This window comes from Maylandia zebra, linkage group LG4 (genome assembly GCF_041146795.1).
Source record: "Maylandia zebra isolate NMK-2024a linkage group LG4, Mzebra_GT3a, whole genome shotgun sequence".
Lineage (NCBI taxonomy): Eukaryota > Metazoa > Chordata > Actinopteri > Cichliformes > Cichlidae > Maylandia > Maylandia zebra.
The window spans coordinates 21,469,586-21,484,668 of record NC_135170.1 but is presented as its reverse complement, the minus strand read 5'-3'; the positions used below and the strand labels follow the sequence as shown (position 1 = coordinate 21,484,668).

The 15,083-nt window shown below is 41.1% G+C and overlaps 1 protein-coding gene across 1 annotated transcript in view; it reads left to right on the top strand.

The window, feature by feature from the left end:
- Positions 1 to 15,083, top strand: part of cyth3b (cytohesin 3b) — a 42,138-nt gene that overhangs the window by 15,756 nt on the left and 11,299 nt on the right. Inside the window, exons 2-9 of the mRNA XM_004558314.3 lie at positions 8,999 to 9,081; positions 9,472 to 9,536; positions 11,020 to 11,086; positions 11,187 to 11,305; positions 11,735 to 11,815; positions 13,304 to 13,416; positions 14,286 to 14,434; positions 14,950 to 15,061. Coding sequence (XP_004558371.1) covers positions 8,999 to 9,081; positions 9,472 to 9,536; positions 11,020 to 11,086; positions 11,187 to 11,305; positions 11,735 to 11,815; positions 13,304 to 13,416; positions 14,286 to 14,434; positions 14,950 to 15,061 — 789 coding nt within the window. The remainder of the gene's footprint in view (positions 1 to 8,998; positions 9,082 to 9,471; positions 9,537 to 11,019; positions 11,087 to 11,186; positions 11,306 to 11,734; positions 11,816 to 13,303; positions 13,417 to 14,285; positions 14,435 to 14,949; positions 15,062 to 15,083) is intronic.

Genomic DNA, 15,083 nt, shown 5'->3' with positions numbered 1-15,083 from the left:
TCTCTGTTAGTGCTGATGTGGGAGCTGAGTGTTCTCATGTGGAAAGTGGCTGATGCATCTTAAGAGAAAAGAAGGATGAGTTGAAGATAAAAGACAATGCACAGAATCTGATTTAAAGAATAAGATTAGGCGGTGTATGGAGACCTGGTTGGGCCCAACTGGACAGTTGCAATAAGAGGAATGTGTGCTATTTCCACACCGCTGCTGTCATCTGTCAAGAGGCAGAAACTGTCAAAGAGGCTGTCGGTGCGCGCGCCTGTCTGTATGTGTGTGTGTTTCTCTGTGCCTGTGCATGCTTGAGAGCAGTGAGTAGGAGTAACGCCGAGGGGAAGAACAATTACTACACACCTACCAGCCACAATTGCAGCTTACATGAGTGCGGAACAAGCTGCTAAAAACAGTGTAGATGCTCTTATTGCAGTCAGCCACAGTGCTGCCTGTTACAGGGCAGACCACCATAAGGACACGCTCCTCTTCTGAACGCATGTCAATCATCATGAGAACCGAGGAGAAGAAAAGCGAATGTGGTTTGTGTGTTTTATTGTAAAACTCCGGTGAGAATAGGGATCTTGTTGAGTCACATGTTGGTATCTTGTATTTTAACTATAGCAGTGACATAGAGATTTGCTAAACATGAGAATTTTGAATTTGAATATAAACCATTTGGAGGTCATTTTTTTCCTGTGTGTCACCTAATTTTGAAACATCAACTCTCCCTTACATCATTCTCCACAGTCCAGCATGGGCTGTGCTGTCAACTTGTGTTAGTTCTCCTTAAGTAGCCTGTTGTGGGAATGGGTTCTGGCATCCTCATGTTTATGTGGTTGCTATTGTTACATGGAGCCCAACCTAGTGCACTGAACTGCTGCAGACATCCCCTCCATTGTCTCACTGAAAACTTGGTGAAAATCAGGAAAAGTTTCACTGTCTCTGTTTGCTGTTGTTCTCTATCATGGTTCTGTTCAAGAGTGTTACTCTCAACTCTCAAGCTCATGAACCTATAACCAGCAAAAAATCAGGATAACCACAGGACTGACCTACCAGCCACTTTCTTTTTCAATAGAGAAGCTCTGTTACAAATTCTGTGTCAAGATAACTGATGTGAAAATAATTTCAAAGAGAGAACATTGGTATAGTTTGTTAATTAATTGGCCCCTGGCCCACTGTCATGTTCACTCAGCGGCCACTTTATTGGATGCATCTTGCCAGTACCAGCTTGGACCCTCTTTTGGTTTCAATAAGCTCCTCATTTCTTCTCCAGTAGCGTCCAGAAGTTTCATACAGTGAACTGAGGCCTTAATTCTTTGTGGCATAGATTCAACAAGGTGCTGGAAACATTCCTCAGAGATTTTGGTATTGACATGATAGGATCACATGATCGATGCAGATTTGTCAGCTGGACATCCATGGAGCTAATCCCCCGCTACACCACATCCCAAAGGTGCTCTGTTGGATTGAGATCTGGTGAATGTGGAGGCCATTTGAGCACAGTGAACTCACACTCATATTCCAGAAACTAGTTATACTTTTAAATATATATTTTTTATATTTTCCAATGAAAGCCACATGATTCAGCTCTAATCTCTTTTGCAGTAGGGTTTTGCGTCAGACAGTAACTGGGGTCCTTCTGTCTGTCGTGTATTATTCAAGGCCCCGGGCAGTTTTCAGCTTCATTAGGTGCATTCGTAAATATATTTTATAGCTCTAATGTGCCCTTTAGCACTGCTGTATACATCCACAAGTATTAATTGTTGTGCTTTTTGAAATTTCTTTTTTTATATAGAATGTGATCACTGAGTTCAATAAAGAATTACATTGAGATTATGTAAGTGTGGATCACGAGTGGACTTGAAAAACAGCCTCAGTTATCTGTGGCATGAATAATTTGCATGTGATCTCTTTTTATGACCACTATGAAAATCTGGAGCAGACAAGACACATTTATATCCGGTCATAAGACTTTGCCACTAATCATAGCTGATTTTCTTTTAACTCACTGACCTAAATACTGCAAGGAAGGAGAGTGATCTGCAAACATGCTTCCTGTTTGGCTTCTTTTTGACCTGGGTTCTTCTTTTCCATTTTATTAAGATATTAAGAAATAAAGCTAAAAGCTAAACAGCTCTAAGGAACACTATCCATGAAGTAAAACTTAATCTTAACAAAGTACACACTGAAATTGGCCATTTTGCCCTGACCCATGCCAGCTGAGCTCATCACAGATGTATTGTTTTGCACATAGGACTTTTTTGACACACTGCAAGGCTGTGGATATCTTTCCATTGTCAATAATTATCTTTTCATGATGATTTGAGCAACCATGTCACAATCATATGATGTGTTATTCTAACAGAGGGATCGTGGTTTTTTCATTGATTGTGTCATTGTTTCTGGTAACTCGGTAAAACCAAGAATTTTCCCTCAATCTTCTGACGGCTGTTTAAGAATAGCATGGAATTAATTTGTCTTACACACTTTGGTCAGTATGGGTCTTATAAAGTGACTGTACCACAAGAGTAGTCGACACTCAACTCATACGGTGTATTTTTATGTTAAAAACACAAAAATAGCAAGTGATTATAGTGCTTATATACTTTAAATTAAACATATCTAATCAGAATCTGATTCTGATTATAAATTTGCCTTTTGTGACATGATTGACTGGGGCTCTTCATGCTCCCTGGGCTCTGTTTTTCAGGCTTTAGAAAATCTAACTCAACATGAGAGACTTTAACCATTCAAAGGTCTTTTCACACCATCTTAGTTGGTAAAAAAATACAACAAAAAGAGCAGGAAGGTCCAAGTAGACAGGACCTTTACCTGTGAAAGTAGGGTCACCCATACGTATATGAATTGCATGACAAAGCGTTAATAAGTCTGTTGGTTAACAGTGAGTAAGTAGTGGTTCCATAGTGTAGTGGAGCAGGGTGTCACAAACTAGTGCGATCCCCCCAGTGCTGGATGAACAGGAGGGAAAAAATCAAACATGGATCCATTCATCGATATTGATGCTCCCTTGGGAAATAAGCAGCTTTACCTGTTAACAGTAAACATATGCATCTTAATATAAAGTGCTAATCATGATAAGTTAAGTATGTCTCTCATACAACCAGTAACAGCACATGGCTTGTGACCTTTTTGCTGACCCATAGAGCCGGTGATGACCCGTCTGGTTACAGGGCTTGAAGACTGGAAAACGATGCGTGTGAGCCCGAGAAGGGGAAGATTCAGACTCGGTGACCTTTCTGTTGGAAATGTTCGGGATCACGTGATGTCTGTGAAAACTTCAGCACAGGGGCAGTTACTCATCCGTACATTCTTGGCTACTAATGCAGGGAAAAAAGGCTAAGCACGCAAGTTTGAACTGTTATGATGATGTATTGATTATAACTGGAGCAGCAGCCCCCTAAGTCATAATATAAAATGGCTGAGTGGTGTTGCTTTGGTAATCTGTGTGGCTGAGCCTAGGGTTGAGCGTGGAGCGTTTGTATATAACCTAATTTGATTTTTTGAAAAAATGGAAATACACACCCACAAACTTCTAGATGTATAGTGCATCTGATGCCCAGGGCCGGCTGCACAGTGATATTTGGCCTTATAATCATATCACATTACTCTGAGTTTTCCACATGCTACAAAACACACACAGCAGGGGGATTGTTAACCAAAACAGATTTGATCTTCTCAGACAATTTGTCCCATTCTCCGGTCCAGTCGAGCTCTTTCAGCCAGAGTAGGAGGGATGGAGGAGTGTTTTGCGCATTTCAGACGTAGGTTGTCCGCGGGGTCTCTTTGCTCCACAATTACCACTTTATGAGGATACTTAACTGCAGCCAAGAATCGAGAACAACAGAGGCAGAGAGTGTGAAGATGTCTGGTGGGCTGCTATCTGTTCACTCTTGTGCCTTTACTTTTCTTTGCCGTTTGCCACTAAACACTCCCGTTTGTGTCTTTGTTTCTCTTAAAAGCAGACTCGTCACAACTTTCTTTGCGCTCCTTTAACCCTCCACAGACCCTTTTCCACGGGTTCAGCATTACACTCAATGAAAAATGTCACACATTTAAGTCAACAAAGCAGTCCTTGTAGTGGCTGTTTTGGGGCTATCACGGGATGGAGTTTGTCATGGATACCAGTTACAATTTTTCTGTGCTCTCCAGGCATGACAAACCTTTAAAGTTGTAGAGTTGTTGTTTTTTTTTTTTTAACAGGGTCAACAATGAACTTTTAGTCTGATTTCACAGAAGTGGCTTGACATTTTTAGGCTTGTTTGCTATCTTGCAAAGACTTGGATAAGAGGGCTGATACAACTTTGTCTGTCTAGGCAATATGAAACCACTTCTATCGTAGGCTAGAAACAAAGGAAACAGTCTAATATTTACTAATTAACATGATGTACTGCTTTTTTTGTTTTTATTTTTTGTTTAATCTGTGTGGAAAACCAAAGTGTAAAAGAAGAAGACTTTTTTAAGTGGTTGCACTTATTTTCTGGAGTCTAGTTGCTGTGCCGTGTCTGGAGTTCAGTAGTTGCTGCAGGAGTAAAGTATTAGATTTAGAGATTTGATCACAGAATCTAGTAATGTGATTAAAGGATCCCAAAAATGAGCAAAGTACAGTATACTCATTTTTATTAGATGGCTGAGTATGTATCAGTCTTTCTGCCAAGTAAGAATACATTAAGACTGAATCAAATATATTTAAACATTTCCGATACATCAATTTTCCTAATCGTTCAGTCACTCCAGAGTTAAAAACAGAACTGCAACCTTCTTATGGCTGTGTTAAATTGGTGATTGCTTGGTGGTTGCATTCACTTTTCTCATATTCATCAACTGTAGCTGAGGCAGCTAGTTGATCGCCCACTGGTTGAGCGTGCAACACCCTAAATCTGTAGGTTCCAACATGTTGGCAATCTGTCTGAGTCAGTCCATAACATCTCTTTTTGAACAAGTCTTTCCAATAGAGGACTTTCCTCAACTGGTTGCCAACTGGTTGCATTCTGGTCATATTCCGATCAACTATGTAATTTTGCAGATAAATCTCCATCGTGCAGTAACTGCATTGCTGTTTTTGGAGGAATTCCTAAATTTTAATTTCAGATCCGCGAGGTTCTGGCTGATTTCTGTGGAAAACAGAACAACTGACAAATTATCACAAATAGATTGAGGTAAAGTTGGCAGTTCCATGCATTCAGTCGCAAACTGATAAAAGTCCTGATGCACCAAAGTCACTTTGAAGACGGCATCTGACTGCGATAGTTGGAGAGCTGGTCCTGGTCTTGAATGCATCAATTTCAAAGGTAAATCACGTGCACAGCACATCATCTCAGTTGGTTTGGTCATGCAGTGGTTTAAAACCTCTGTTTCCTCACATGTAACTACAGCAAAAGTCATCTATCTGAAGATACCATAAAGAAAAAAAGACTGAAAATATATAATAATAAAAAGATCCCGTACAACCCACACAGCCCCAATCGTCTTCTCCCTCCGATGTTCCCACTTTGCAAATCTTTTACAAAAAATATCTTGTATTGTCTAAATGTAATAGCAGCTGTGTTAATAGCGACAGTTTCCTTGTCATTTGGAACATTTACAGGCTTAATTGACGCTTTGAGAAGTAAAAGAGTGAGAAGAGAGCACCATTATACCATGTGTCAAAGTTTACATCTTAAAATATGGTTTTTCCTCAGTGCAGTCAAGCTAATAAAAGAGCTTCTTTTGATGTCTTGGCACATTACGAGTGCGTCATCATTCAGTCTTGCACTGCTTGGTCGACACAGTTTTTATACTCCATTAACATTTGACCCACTTATGTGTAATAATTGCGTTTATAAATTTCTTATATCTTTTTACTTTTCTTTTTCTTCTTTTTTGAAGCACTGCACCCTGCTTCTTTCTTTTTTCCCCTTCTGCTTTGTCTTGGTAGACAGTGTGAGAAAAATGTCTATCTACACCCATCTGGATCCCTACTCTCTCGACCGACTGCTCATCTGTGATAACATGAGCTCCATGCCCTCCGAACATAATAACCTAATAGTCCATGCTGCTTCTGTCACTTTGTCTTACAGAGCAGGACCGGGGAGAGGGACTGATTCAGACGGTGTGAGAGAGCGATACAGTAGATAGATAAAGACTAGAGGAAATAACTTTCCCTTTTTCCTCTCCGTTATTTACAGTTGTGGAGGGGTGGGTGTGTGTGCCTGGATTGCAAAGCTGCTTAGTGGTATGATTCAGTTTGGGGATTTGAATCTGCTCTCACCCCCACTTCAAGCACTAGAGTGGAGGCGGACAAAGGGTGAGATAGAGGGAGAGTGTGTGCATGTGCGCGAGAGCGAGGAACGGCGTAGGAGACGCTCAATCTGGTACAGCTCCATGTGAAAATGACCTACTTCCTGTCAGCTCGCTCTCAAATGGATTGCTGTTTTCTGATGTGTGGAAGAGTGGGGGAGATTTTTCTCTGTGGGGTCTGAGGGGGGTAAGGGGGTGGAAGAGTTTGGCGTGGAACGGTTAAATGAAGTAAATAAGTAGGTGGCTCTTGGGACCTTAAGGGTAGGATAAAATAAATGTCATGTTAGTGAAATTCTGCATGCATGCATGCATGCATGCATGGCGAGCATAGTGTGTGCTCACCTGTGCATACATTGTCTGTTGGCTCATGCTATAAAACGTGATGTGCTGCTCTCTCTCTGCTGTGTTAATTACCCCCAAAGACGGCTCGATGAGAGTTGACTATCAAAAAGCCAATATTTGAGGGGGCAGGCCTCGCCAGATGCTCAGTGGTCGTGTGTGTGTCTGTGTGCCATCCCGCATATCCGACACACACACAGAGGGTTGTTTATGGACGTCATCTGCTTTTCAGCAGGAAAGTTTCTGTGGTTTTAATTTGGTTTTAAAGGAAATTCTCATGAGAACCACGAAAGCCTCATATCGTCTAAACCTGCTCTTTGATTTAGATACATCTATACTTTAGTAATTAATGTATAAAATCACAAACTATATAACACACTAACAGGATTCACATGATAATATAGATAAAGAACCTACATTTCATACTTTTTTATATACTTAAGCAGTTTCTAATAATATTTTATTTTAAAACGTAGTGCACAAGTCTCAAGCCACCCCGCATTACTTCGTATTTTGCTTCCAAGGAGCCTGACTTTCTTCTAAATATTAAATAAGTTGTCTTGAGCAACAGTCTTTCTGAAGGTTTTTCAAAACATTTTCTTTGGACATTGGCCACTTGTTCACTCATTTTCAATCCAGTCCTTGTACCTGACAATTTTCAGAGGAATGTTTTTTTGTTTGTCTGTTTTTTGCACTGAATTAAGGCCTGCTGTACCTTAATTCAAGCATGAAAAAGGGGCCTAACTCAAGGGATGAATCAGTGTTGTGTCTACACTTATCACTTAGCAAAGAAACTATTTTAAATTGTACCTTTTAGATCTTTAGCTTTTCTTTTTTCTATGAAAAAAATCAAAGGTAACACAGTTTTACAGAACAAATGTAGTTTTTGTTCCAACAAGGTGATTAAAAAGACCAGCTGATAACTTTACATATGTTGGAATGGTGTGCAGTGTGTCCTTAAAAAGTTTGAGGAAACTAGACAAGTGGGAAACAAATGAAGAACTGGCAGAAAAGCTATGTAGAGTAGATGAACAGTACCCAAGATTGATGTCCTTAAGAAACCAGAGCAAATCCACCAAAGACCTGACATAGAACCTGAGAGATGCATCTGGCCCCGTGAGTTCATCCATCTACTGTTCAACGGAGCCTAATCAGCAATGGTCTCAGTGGAAGGGCGGCTGGCAAGAAACCATTCAGAAGGAAAAGAAACAGGGAGGAAAGGCTGAGGTATGCCAAATTACACGAGAACCAGACTAAAAATTACTGGTACATCTGATGGAGTGATGAATCTAAATTTAAAGTTTGTGTTTCAAATGGTCAGCAAAATATTTGGAGGAGCTCAGAAGAGAGATACAAAATAAGTGTCCACAGCCTCCTCAGAGTCCAGACCTCTACATTACCGAAGCAGTGTGGGACCATTTTGAGAGAGAGCAGAGAAAACGTCCAAAGAAGAGCTTTGAAGGTCCTTCAAGAGGCCTGGAGAACTATTCCTGTAGACTACTTAAAGACAGTCCAAGAAAGTTTGCATAAGAGATTTCAGAGCTGTGCGTTGAATCTTCACTCCTCAGTATTGCTATAAAGTAATGACACCACTGATATTTAGATTGGTAGTCTTTAAGAGTCTATAGTATTTCACTATGACATCCTGAGTACAAAAAATGAAAGCTTGATTGCAAGACCAAGTGGTTTTTGTTTTCCCAAAAAGGCTTTTGGAAGCTGAAATGATGGACTGTGGAACGCCTGACGAAACTGGAAACTTTACCCTGCTCCATTTGTTATGAGAGGTTGGAGAGACAGAAATGAAAGCAAAGCAAGCATGAATGTTGGCAGGGCATTCACTTTATTGAGAGACCTCTGGGACTTTTTGAAATGCGTGGAAATCACCTGTTAAAAACTAATCTGACCATGTGACGTTGTGTGAGCTCCAGCAAAGACTTTTCACCAGTTAATAAATCTGTAATCAGGGATCAGAATTGGACCAAATTTAATCTTCATATTTAGGAAGGGAATTTGTGAATAATCCAAGGTTCAACAGCACACCCACCTGCAGGATAACATAAAATATGCAAGAGTAGAAAAGGCCACAAAAAAAAATATCTGTGGAACTTCCCGGCACACTCCTTCCCAGTCTCTTTGCTGCATTTAATCCCTGCTTTCAAAATGAAGTGGCAATTCAGTCAGTTAGTGTATTAATTTGGGTCATGAGTAATGTCTCTGGGATGGATTCATCGAACAGGTATGCGCTGTCAAAGCTTAATCCCCGTGACTCTGTCTGGCTGGTCGGAAGCTGAATTAAATTAATCCACCGTCATAACCCTGCCCCTCTCTATCACTCACATGCTATTTCATTTTCCCTGCACGCTGTGTTTTCCAGTGCCCGAGGACCTGTCTTTAGAGGAAAGAGATGAGCTGTCAAACATACGGCGTAGGAAAAAAGAGCTTCTGGATGATATTGAAGTGAGTAACAGTGGAATCAATGTTATTTGAGTAATCTGATCAAACACTTCTAAATGAATGATTCGGAGCAAGCCTCAAACTAATAAACACGGTTGTTGATGTGCGTTGCATGTCTGAAAAGTCCTCTGGTGCAGTGCAGAACAATGAACCTTATTTCATTTGTTTTCAGATCTTATATTGTTACATTTACTTATATTAGTTTGCTGTTGCCTTTTGTCATGAAATGACATATGTCTTCGTCATATTAATAAGCAAGCCTTTCACTATTATATATATTTAACTAATAAAATCATAGACTGTGTTTGCAGATCATTCAAGAGCTGCACTGTGTCGTCTCAGGAGCTATAAACTTGACTTTATGAAACAAGCGACTCTGTCCTTCGATTTCAGCGGCTGAAGTTTGAGATTGCAGAGGTAATGACTGAGATCGAGCAGCTAACCTGTGTGGGGGAGAGGTGAGTTTTGATGGTTTTTCTTTTCTTTTTTTTTTACATGTTGTGTGATTATTTTCATTATGAATTGTGTGCTTATGATAGCATTTTCTTGGCTCTTAGTTTTGTCTGTAAGCTGTCGTTGAATAGGCAATAAAATCTAAAAGTAAATAATAATAATGCTCATTGGTGTTTTTATAGGACCAAGATAACATGAAGTTTTATCTTTTTTTTTTCTTTACATAAATTCATGTAAAAAGTATTAATTTTAAATTATATCAAATGGACTAAAGAAGTAAAAAGCGAACATTTAAATAGCTGGTACCAGCAGTTCCTCAAATGCTAAATTAAGCTTCAGTCACACAGTCATAGAAAGTGGTCGGTGCCCCCGATTGCTAAGGAAATGTGTATATCCTGAATAGGTGTTGAGTGGTTGCTAGCTGATGCTAGGTGAAATCTGTTGCAAAGAGGGTGGTGCTCCACCAAAAACCTCTTTGTGATTGCTTTGTTTATGAGCAGATTGCCGCGTCCCTCTGTAGTTTACATGGAAATCGCCAACTTGTCTGCAAACACTCAGTTTACTCTCCGAGCGATTGTGAAGCTGTGAAACTGGAAAAACTGAAACATTCACCTTCAAAGTTGTGCCTTAGTTAACCAAGTTAACCAATGTATTTCATCAACCAGTAGCAGAATGCACTCTTTTCCCCAGTGACCAGTGGTCCCTAGATGGTCACTAATTGGTCTCTAGGCCTTAATTAGCAGGATAGCTAATAGTGTTGGAGATTTAAATGAAGTCAAGTCAAAAAGTAGTAGTGTTGCATGTTTGGATGGCTTCAATGAACCGCCAAGAGATCAGCTCATTAGTTTTTGTTTGCTTTGGCTCTGCTACTCTTTTAACAGTTACCTTTGCAGTGAGACTCACACCTGTCAGTTTGTGTGTGTGTGTTAACATGTTAATACCCCATTGTTTGAGGAGAAAAGCAGGACAGTCCCTCGACTTAACATTAACCAAACAGTCTGCATTTGATTGGTTGCTGAGGTGGGGCGAGGTCGTGTCAGGCTGTTGTGTGTCTCAGGCGCAGCTGGCAAAGGGGCTCCAGCTATTTTTGGGCATACGTAAGGCTTAGGGAGCGTTCAAAGACACGCAAAGGTGGAGATTTCCCCGAGGAGTGAGAGCAAAAAGGGTTTCCAGCATTAATAGGGACAATGTACGTCCAGTTAGCTAAGATGAATTAAAGAAAAGGGACAAGATACACTCAAGTGAGCAGTAACAGCTGATGCACAATCACATGTTGTGAACGAAATTCAAGTTTTCTCAATTTAATCCAAATGTAAACTCAGCCTTTACTTGACTGAGTGGTTGGTAAACACAGTTGTGACAGGCCCTGAATAAACTCGACACAAAGTGACCTACTAAACACACGCAGCAGCCGGGGAGCAAAATTGGACTCGGCTGTCATGTGAAGGATGTTTTCTGGGTTTTTTATTCTTTTGGTTTTTGTCACAGCAAAACCACACAAAGAAACAAGCAGATCGCCATGGGAAGGAAAAAGTTCAACATGGACCCAAAGAAGGTCAGAGGAGATCCACAGCTCTGGAGTTTAAATTTAAATCATTCATTGAAACTGAGTAAAATACCTATTTGTACTGCGCTTGCTCTCTCTTTAAAAACAGGGAATCCAGTTTCTTTTGGAGAATGATCTTCTCCAGAACACCCCAGAGGACATTGCACAGTTCCTCTACAAAGGAGAAGGGCTCAACAAAACAGTCATCGGGGACTATTTAGGGGAACGGTGAGCTCTCCAGTTTTCTCTCTGTTTTCCTTCCACCTTTCTTTTTCCTCTCCCCACATCCTTGTGAGATGTGCACTGCACGTGCTCAGACATCAGTGATAGAGCCCTGGGAAATTGGTGGTCTGGATTTATGGAGCACAATAGTGCCAGGAGACCGTGCCGCTGAAAGAGGGGGAAAAAAGTGTAGGGGACATGTGGTTCTTATCGAAGGGAAGTCAATGGGGATAGGATGTCAAAACAACAGGGGACATCACGCTGCCTGTCTCAGCCGGCACAGTGGCTCTCTGTCTGAGAGTGGCACTGTGACGTGGCTGCAGGACTTTGCTTTCCACCTTCAGTCACTGAGCATAGGAGTTCATCACTTCTTCTGCTTTTGTTTAAGCTGAACTACTCATCACATGTGTTTTTTTTTTCTCCCCACCACCCCAGGGATGACTTCAACATTAAGGTCCTCCAGGCGTTTGTGGAGCTTCACGAGTTTGCAGACCTCAACCTCGTTCAAGCCTTGAGGTACTTAACAACTCATATTAGGAAGAAAGAATTAAAGCAGGCGACGGTGAGTGGGTACTACAGTGCAGATTGTAAAGTTTGTGAAGGGCAGGCTTGTTTTCAAGTATAAAAAACCAGCCAAAACAACATACGGGAGTTTGCAGCACGATAAGATGGTGTTTTACAAGTTTTATTGTTGCTTTGGTACTTTTCTTTTGCAAAGTAAACACCAGACGTGCACCGAGTTTTACAGACCAAACTGAAAGAAATCCGCCTTGGCTTCACTTCACATATTTGGTTTTCCCATTGTAAACTGTTGAAATATGACATTATATCACGGCTGTAAAAAATCTTGGCCTGACTGAAATTGTTCCCACACTTGAGCCAACCGACTGTTTGCAGGGAAGGTGGGGGTGGGGGGAGCGGTGTATCTGTCAGAGACCTTTCCCGGGATGCACCAATTGGCATTATAAAAATAATATTAGAACAATTAGGCTAGCTGATAATTTCTTTTTTAGATGGTTTGGTCATGTTGTCGTTTGTGATGTGATTTGCAAATTTGTAAGTTGGTCAGGTTGTTGTTGAATTCGCAAAACACTTTTCATATGGGATTGGATATTGCTGAGATGTTATTGATGTAGTGCTTTTCTCTAAATTGCCAATAAGAATCAAGTTGGAGGAGAGCATAACGACCAACCATGCAAAGCGGTCCACAAGGAGACCGCTGCTCTGCACATCCAAGCAAAAACTGATCCAGGTTTAAGCTCAGATGAGGCCTCTGCTTTGTCACACTTGTTGCACTAGCACTGTGGCCGTGACGAGATCAAGTGGAGGCACAACGATGCTACTTTTGATCTCTTGTTATGTGCGGGCACTGTCACACGTATATTCATTGTTACCTACTTTGGAATTACATATAATTAACTAATTGGCAAATTCTGGGACAAAACGTATTTTACACGTTATATTTTTATGCTGATTTACATTAACATGTGTTGTCACCATTAAATAAATATTTTTTCATGCGACTGATAACAGAGGAGCCGGTGTGCACACCTCTTATATGTCAACAATGTGTCATGCAAACCTGCGCATCAAGTTAGGTGATCAGTGTATCAGATTCCTGCCTAAAGCTGTGTTCAAAGTGCTAAAAAATAGAGTATTTTCCAATGCACAGCTTTAAAAGTTTGCTCTAACTTCTAGTTGTTTGGTTTGTCGGGTGTCCCATGAAAGACAAGAGTGTTCTTTGTGCTGTTTTTTTTTTTTTTTTTTTTTTTTTTTTTTGCAGAAATATCAAAATCTAATCTAACACTAGAAAAACAAAACTGCCTCTTGGCAAAGACGTCTTCATTTATGCCATAAACACACCCTCCTAATATAAAGAAATGTCTGTGCCGTGTAATACTGTTTTGTAATTCACAGGGAAAAACACAGATACTGTTACAAACATTCACATCAATATTTCATGACACATCATTACATTTTTCCTCTCGCTCTCTGCTGTTGCAGGCAGTTTCTGTGGAGCTTCAGACTTCCCGGCGAAGCCCAGAAGATTGATCGTATGATGGAGGCTTTTGCCTCCAGGTACTGCCAATGCAATCCCGGCGTCTTCCAGTCCACAGGTACCACACACACGTACACACATACACACACGTTTGCACCGCAGCAGATATATGAGTCAGACTCAGCCAGACAGTCCAGGACGGATAACATGCTCTGCCCACCAGACCACCCGGATTCAAATCAATGCCTCTGTCTGTCTGTCGTCTCTCACCGGACAGCTGGACCTGTATAAATCTTTACCTTGTGGCTACATGCGGAGATTTCACGACTGCGTAGGGGTGCAGCTTCAGAATATTTGTTCATTATTTCAGCCTCTCTGTGAACTTGAGTGGACCTGAAGTCCAATTACAGTTTTCCACTGAAGTTGGCAAGTTGCTCATTACCTGTGTGATCAGCATTCGTGTCTCCAGCAGTGATAATGAAATTGATCACCGGTCAATAGCGGTCATTAGCGCCGTCTTGGCTTGTTGCACATAGCCTTCCTGCTCACGTGTTAGTGTTAAGGAGGATGCAGGTGACGGCTCGGGTTGTGAATATTGATGTGGTGCAGTGGTGACACACCCAGACTTGGTTATTGGTCATCCCTCAAGAGTGGTGCACACTGGGTTATAAATTACATGCAGAGGATGTTGTCTGGGGCTCTTAGTGTGTGGATGGATGAAACCGAGTCGTAAGAGCAGGAACACACTGTGTCAGAAGATGGGCTTTTCTGTTGATTAAATTCTCCATTTTATCAGGTTTTCCTTCAATCTGTGGTGTGAAAATGTGCTACAAGATGTTTCTAATTCCCTTTTATGGCAAATAAGTTGAATGGCCTACTATTTTTATCACATCCACACTAATCTATAACCTCCACACACACATGTGGAGTGTGCATGTGCTGTATTTGGTTGTTTCCCTGTGACACTGTGTGTAATTACCTCCACAGACACATGCTACGTTCTATCTTTTGCCATTATCATGCTGAACACCAGCCTGCATAATCCCAACGTCAGAGACAAGCCCCCAGTGGAGCGCTTCATCTCCATGAACAGAGGAATCAATGAAGGGGGAGATCTCCCAGAGGAGCTACTCAGGGTGAGAGCTTTGACTTGATTACTTCGTCAGGTTTGATGAATTTCTCCTATGTGGTATGCATTTGAAACACTATGGAGGTAAAAGCGGAGGGATTAAATTAAATGTTTGGGGTTTTCTCAATGTGGCAGACAAAAAGGAAACTTATAGGTTCTCTTATAGGTCTCCTCTGTGAAAAGCAGAGTCATGCCTCCCTAATTGAGACATTGCAGCTCAGGATAATGATGAACTTTAATAAGAAAAAGACGAAAAACAAGTCGATCGACTCGCATGCGAGAGGCTGTCGTGTCTGCCAAAGTGCTCCTTCAGTACAAAAAGGAACCTTGTTTAAAAAATCTTCGAGGTCCCAGAGTCACTGATGTATGAATCTTTGTCTTTGTCTGAAAATTGATTTCTCAGTGTCACGTTTAATGCACCGGTAGTTGAAGGCTTGAATGTTTTTGCACGTGAGTTAGAAGTGTGTGTGTGTGTTTTCATCTAAGCGTAAACGTTTTTCTGCTTTTTCTTTCTCTGTGCAGAATCTATACGACAGCATCAAGAGCGAACCCTTTAAGATCCCCGAGGACGACGGGAACGACCTGACGCACACCTTCTTCAACCCAGACAGAGAAGGCTGGCTGCTTAAATTAGGTTAGTCTGAGTCTCACGCGCT